We start from the raw sequence: 6,552 nt of genomic DNA, 5'->3' as shown, positions 1-6,552 counted from the left end.
TATTTATTAGATATATGTCATTAAATTTTGAGAGGTATTCATCACTTAGAACAATGGGGGGGGGGGGGGGGAGAGATATGGGGTCCCTTATCTTAAGTCCTTTTCAAACTTCAAAAAGGTTATCTAGTACCATTAACTAGAAGAAAATATCAACTACTAGATACATGTCAATATATCATGTCAATTCATATCTACTGACCCATCTTCCTCATAAGGACGCAAAGACATGACCAAGATACTTTATCAACGTCTTGGTCATATCTAACTTCAAAATCATATTTCCGCTATCATTTGATTTTGCAATGTCCTTAATAATTTTCTGGGCAAGCAGAATATTTTTTATATAAATCTTCCTTTAATAAAGTCACTTTGATTCCCACTAATCAAGTTAGGAAGAATTTTGGTCAGTCTTGAGTTGAGAATTTAACAAAGATTTTGCTAATCACATTGTATAGGCCAATTGGTGTTATATTAATAAACTGTTAAGGGAAGAAAACTTTAGCAATCATTACTATACAAGTATAAATGAAACATTTAGGTAGACTAGCAGTACAGGAAGAAACTCTTATAGACGGAGTAACATCTGACCAACATATCATGATTGCTTCTCAATGCTCCATTTTCCAAGTGATATCATGATTGCTCCTTAATATGCAATTTGTCTGAAAGACGTTGTAGTAGATAACAATGGAGGTCAATTGTCAAATTACAGTGTGGCCACATTTTTCATATGGGTATGTAACTTGAATTTTAATTTTTGCTGATATCTAGTAGTTATGATATATTTTGTACACTTCATTCTTGTATAGATTTCTAGATTCGTGTTTGATCTACTGTGATGAAATCCAAGACCAAAAATACGTCAAGCAAAATCTCTTTTAATTAACGCGACCTTCAAATAGTCTTTTTCTTCTTCTGAGATCAGAACTACACTTCCAAAATCAACTATTAAAACATGGATCAGAGCACTTTTTCTAAAGAATTTTTTTATAAACTTGAAAGGGGCTAAATCTAAAAGAATTGAGAAAGACAGAAAGAGAGATTTCATAAGTTTAATTTTTTCCTCATAACTACAACTCATAAAAATACAAAAGAAGAAGAAGAAGAAGAAAAAACTGGGCGAACAAATACCTAAAATAGCTTATAACACCACCAACTCCGCCTGTGTGAGCTTGATCACATTGCCGGTCCCAAACCCGGATAAAGGAGGAGGGTTGCCGAGGGTCAATCGGAAACAGCCTCCCTACCCAGGTAGGGGTAAGGCTGCGTACATCTTACCCTTCCCAGACCCCACTATTGTGGGATTACACTGGGTAGTGACCAGGACCAGCTTATAACACCACCAATATTAACAAGTCCAAAAAGTGATTAACTTGGAATTTTTTTTAATAATAAAACAATAGACACTACAAGAAAATAGGCTTTTAGCGAAGGGAAATTTGGTCGTTGAAAGTGTTTTTCCGGTCGCTATTACTCATTTACGACGGGAAAAAATCCAGTCGCCGCCGGTCACTAAAAGCTCCGTCGTTAAAAGTGGACGACCGGATTTGTAACCCTGTCGTAAATATCCTTTAGTGACGGCAACAAATCCAGTCGTTAATAACCTTTCCTAACGACAGGTACTCCGGTCGTTGCAACACTTTTTAGCAACAAAATATACTCTTTCAACGACAATTAAAGATCTGGTCATTACTAGCTTCATTTTGTGACTAGAATTTCCTTTCCTCTACAACAACATAAATATACAAGCCAACATGTAATCCGAAAATAATCAATTATTATATAGAATTTCATAGTTAATTACAAAAGAAATAAAGTGTCCCAATGCTAAAAAACATATATCTTCCGATTATGTGAAATTATTTCTTCGGCTACTAACTCCACTGTAGCATTTACAAATTTGAACTTCAAACAGCTCCTAAAAAGAACGAGCAAGATGAACATGCATTTGCCTGTAGCTTTACACTAACTTCAATCGCCTCCATTTTAGCAGGCAAGTGACAAACAAGCTACACCCAGTAACTGCATCTTCCATGCTTCTCCCTTTTATCAAAACAAGAACATATGCAGCTATGTGAGTAAATGAAACTAAAAACATAGTATTACCAAAAGCAATGATCAAAGAACTTACAGGTAAATCCTATGTAGATAGGCAGTGGCGGAACCAGAATTTTCACTAAGTGGTGTCAAAATATAAAGAAGTAAATTCACGAAAAAGCCAAGAAGTGTCAATATGTAATATATATACATAAAAATAATTTTTTTTACCTAGCTACACAGTGTAATTTTCCGACAAAGCTCAATTATATCCGCCAGTGTAGATAGGAACCATAAAGGTAATTGACAGTCAAATATGCATACATTAGTCCAATCACAAACAGTAGCGCAAACTCCAGGAACACATAGAGGGTGTGCTTATAAGATCCTACAGAAAAAAATAGAACATTAATAGAAAGTGAGGAAAATATATTCAACCAACCCCAATCCTTTTACCCATTAACATCTTAGAAGATTTCACAAAACCTTTATCACTTAGTTTTCGACTTTTCGGGAATAGAAAGTGAATCAAGAGACACGAGGAGCAAATGATTACTATAATTTAGACAAAGCTAGATCGAATTTAGCTTTTAACAGTTTTAAGTTGTATAGGGAAATGGAATAGTAAAAAGTTAATTATGTTGTATTTCACATCATTGACACCAAGAAGATGCTAACAGAAAAGAGTCGGGACCTAAATGATCTCTTAATTCCTCACATTATACTTTTAACCTATATGTTTGGAAAAAATAAAGCAAGGAATTCCTCAAGCTAAAGGACATGATAAACAAACTAATACAGGTATTATTTGCAAGTTTAACAATGAATACAAATGATAGAAAATCTCAACGAATCTCTTGAAGTTTAGAAACTCAGAAACTGATGGTAAATTGGTGTTGGAGAAATGGACTTTTCTACTAGCTTTTTCAAGGTAGGATTAATTCATTATCAGCTAGTCTCTGCATTGTTTGACTAGTCTAAAACTAATGTTAGGCAAATAAAATTGTTTGCTTAGACAAACAAAAAGAAACAGGTCCTAAACAAGGCTAAGCTTCCAGCAGCCCCAAGTACAATAGAACCAAACCACAACAAATGTTTCAGTTTTGAAAAAATATAAATGATTGCTCTGTTATTTAAGAGGTGCTGCCCAAAACTGACTGCTTTTAGCAAGGAGACTGACTTAAAAAAAGGTACATTTAATTGTGGCAAGGAGACTGACTTAATAATGGGCCATTAAGCTAGTTTAGCACCAATGTGAATGAAGAATGAGCTATTCCAGTTTTGCTTTTGATAAAGCTTGATTTAAGAAAGATTATACTAAGTCATTTGACAGTTTTTTCTTACTTGATAGGTTATGTGGGAGACAAGTACCATTGTCATTTAGTTACATATTCTTCACATAATTGAATACCTTGTATATGCCAAACCCCCTCTCCAAAACTGCAGAAAGAATAAATAAATAATTAAATAACTGTCCCTCTAAACCCAAATCTAAGCCAACTAGCAAGATATTTCGGAGATCAAGAAATACAGAAGTTGAATCCTAAGAAATTCACGGTAAACGCAAAGCAAAAAAACTCCACTAAAATTTCTTGATGTTCATTATTAGCTTTTAATTCAGCTAAATGTCATTGGAAAAATAGAGAATTAACATGATATACAACCAGAAAGTATATATCCAAGAGCATAAAGACTTTGTGAAGAAGTAACTCACAGGAGTGGTGTTAGCTTCCTCAAGTTCATCGTCAAAATTATCAATGTCAACAACGTGGGACTCTGAGTCATAAGGTGAGAGCGACTAGATGTACCAAAAGAAAACAGAAAAGCACGACATGAACCCGCTTTTGGTTAGAATAAACCCAAACACTAGAATCTCACAAAACATTTTAGAAATGGAAATTCCAATACTCTAAGATGAGCCATTACCGAAGCAACAGACCTCAGAAAAGGTCCTGCATAGACAAGAATAATAAGATCCATTCTCAGCAAAAAGTACCTTTGGTTGACAAACTTGATCTCCCCTCTTTGTCATGAATCCTGTCCAATATTGAAATGCAGACCTTCAAGAGAATCCTGTTGCTCGTAGGTGGCAAGATTTTCTGAATGCTACCACCAACTGATAAAACGTGTCGGCGCCCAATCAAAGTTAACATTTTCCACGTATAAGCATTTCTATGTTAACAAATGATGATATCTTAGTGTACTGCATATATAGTGAAAATTGAAAATGCCTTATTTTACCACGATAAGGGAATAGCAAACTTGAGTATTGTCTAATTGAAAAGAAAATGCACCAAACCATTGTTATCCAAAAACTTAAAGAAAACTCTTCAAAGTAAAAACGTATGGTTCCACCATTAGATTATAAATTGACGTAGACAACTCTGATATTAATAGAAATAAAGGAGGTGCATTTGTGGGGATTAAACATTTTTACATTTTCGTGGATCATCTGAACCACAATTCTAGTGTCAAAAATTAAATGGCGAGCACAGATGAAAAACAATTAGGAGTTCAATCACGGAAGATAAACCACATTAACACTCACATACCTGTTCATACTTTATCAATCAAAGGATTTTCCTTTACAGCAAGGTTGACTGATTACCTAGCGAAGGTGCTATGACTTTCCAGAATGCAACTTGCTGACGAGGCCAGCAAAACATCTTAATCGATTACCTGCAATTGGGGATTTGGCAAAGGGAAGGGACTTTTTGGCATTAAATATAAGAGATCAAATTTCGCAATTAAAGTTGGATCGTAGCTTCTCCTTTTCTATCTAATAATCCTTTCATCTTTTACCAAGTAGGGATCACATACCTCTCCTTTCAGATACCTCCATCAGTACAACTATTTATTGGGCACATAATAGCCACCTTGCTAATAACATTAAGTATCAAGAGACACACCTTAAAAGTCACAGATATTTAAGCAAATTTATATTATACTGAGTAGCGTCTTTACTAACAATATGAACCTCTATGTATTAGGAAGGTGTTAGTATCCCCAAACTCCATAACGATTTGTCCCATTTAAGGGATAAATATAGTGAAATTATTAGTGAAACTGCGAGCAAAAACATCTTTGGTAAACCCCAATTATTAAGTTTAATTAACTAAAAATATTAATCAAATAATACCATTAACTCTTTCCATAGTTATATCATCAAAAAAGGCGCACAATAAGTCAGAGGAAAAAAATAAGCGACTGCTGCACATTAATCGTAATGCTCTAAAAAGCTGGATGTAATTATATAAGCAAATATGCAATTCTAAGAAAAAAACCAATATATTTGATAAATACCAAGAGAAATAACTGGAACAATAAAGGAATTCTCAATTCTACAACAGTTACAACTAGAAGTTTAGATACTTGGCAGAAAACTTAACTTGATGAGAAGGAGAACGAAACCATAAGACCACTTCAATGGAAACGGAAGATTAGTCGCAGTGAGGATTCCAGAATCGTTTGCGGTTCTTCGTGGAGTTGCTCCGTGCTCAGTAACTGTAAATTTTGTATAGAAAATAAGGGTGTTTCTTTCTTTTATTTGAGGGTTGCGGATGGTCGGTTGGGGAAAGCACAACAGAGATAACATGAGGGATTTTGCTTTTATTTGCGGTTGGGGTTGGGGGTGTGGGTGGTCTTAGTGGAGTGTTGGGAAAAACTAAGAGGGAAAGGTTAGCGCCCTTTTTCTTATTAATTAAGTGTTAACGACCGGATGTTATGCTTTTAATGGCCAAATATTATTCCCTCGTTAATATTGAAATAAAAATTGACTTTAACGATCGGAAAAAAAGTATGTCGTTATAAATATGCTTCTAATGACCGGATTCGTATCCCTCCGTTAAGAACTGGTCATTAAAAGTCTATTTTCTTGTAGTGAGATCTAATAACCTATAGACGAATAAAGTATATGAAATATGTTCAAGCTACTATAGATCTAGTAAAATTAATGTTATATTACATATCCATATGAAAAAGTGACCACACTGAAGTTTGACATTGACCTTCATCCATTGTTATCTAAAACAACTTTCAAACAAATTGAGATTGATGAGTAGTCATGAGATCATTTGGGAAAGGATTATTGAATACACACATTGAAGGGTAAGAAGAATCACCACGGTGAATTAAGAGTTTACAAGCTTGATGAATGCCGAATTTAACAAACTAAGCCTTGTAAATTAAAAAAAAGCAAAAGAATCGTTAAGACCGAGATGAGATATACAACAGAGTCGTTAAGACCGAGGTGAGATATAGCAGAAAATCTATTATATTATATTATGATAATTTAATGACTTGTCGTGATTTCCTTCTTATCTCGTTCCTAACTAGACTCATAAGTCAAGTTATAGGTAATATGAGATTTATTGACCTTAAGTCTTAATCTCGTGGTAGATTCTCTATTTTAATTTTTTCCCACAAGTTTCTTCATCAAGATTAAAATTTCATCGCATAATATTAAGGCCGAATAGCCTAATAGACACCTCTACTTGTCCTTTTTTGACATCCCGC

At 34.3% G+C, this 6,552-nt stretch overlaps 1 protein-coding gene across 24 annotated transcripts; it reads right to left on the bottom strand.

The window, feature by feature from the left end:
* Window positions 1-1,757: 1,757 nt before the first annotated feature.
* LOC132631833 (uncharacterized) lies at window positions 1,758-5,712 on the bottom strand. Of its 24 annotated transcripts, none has more exons than XR_009579095.1 (5): window positions 4,590-5,704; window positions 4,034-4,209; window positions 3,449-3,477; window positions 2,269-2,425; window positions 1,758-2,176 (listed from the first exon to the last, which is right to left on the bottom strand). XR_009579095.1 is itself a non-coding variant. In XM_060347529.1 (4 exons), the coding sequence occupies exons 2-4, from the start codon at window positions 4,595-4,597 to the stop codon at window positions 2,304-2,306; spliced, it is 306 nt and encodes a 101-aa protein (XP_060203512.1). In that variant the 5' UTR covers window positions 4,598-4,716; window positions 5,427-5,709; the 3' UTR covers window positions 1,758-2,303. The 24 variants fall into 24 exon arrangements, 4 of the variants coding, with proteins under 4 accessions (XP_060203512.1, XP_060203513.1, XP_060203511.1 ...); XR_009579096.1 differs by having other exon boundaries at window positions 1,758-2,043; XR_009579110.1 differs by adding an exon at window positions 3,752-3,835 and having other exon boundaries at window positions 1,758-2,425; window positions 4,034-5,702.
* Between the last annotated feature and the right edge of the window lie 840 nt (window positions 5,713-6,552).

This window comes from Lycium barbarum, chromosome 3, assembly GCF_019175385.1.
Source record: "Lycium barbarum isolate Lr01 chromosome 3, ASM1917538v2, whole genome shotgun sequence".
Lineage (NCBI taxonomy): Eukaryota > Viridiplantae > Streptophyta > Magnoliopsida > Solanales > Solanaceae > Lycium > Lycium barbarum.
The sequence above is the reverse complement of the archived record's forward strand: the minus strand, read 5'-3'. Positions and strand labels throughout refer to the sequence as shown.

Excerpts from the sequence above, each read along its gene's own strand:
- LOC132631833 (XM_060347529.1), bottom strand. Across the intron at positions 2,426-4,033 it reads ATCAAGTTTGTCAACCAAAG|GATCTTATAAGCACACCCTC; the intron begins GTACTTTTTGCT and ends TTTTTTCTGTAG.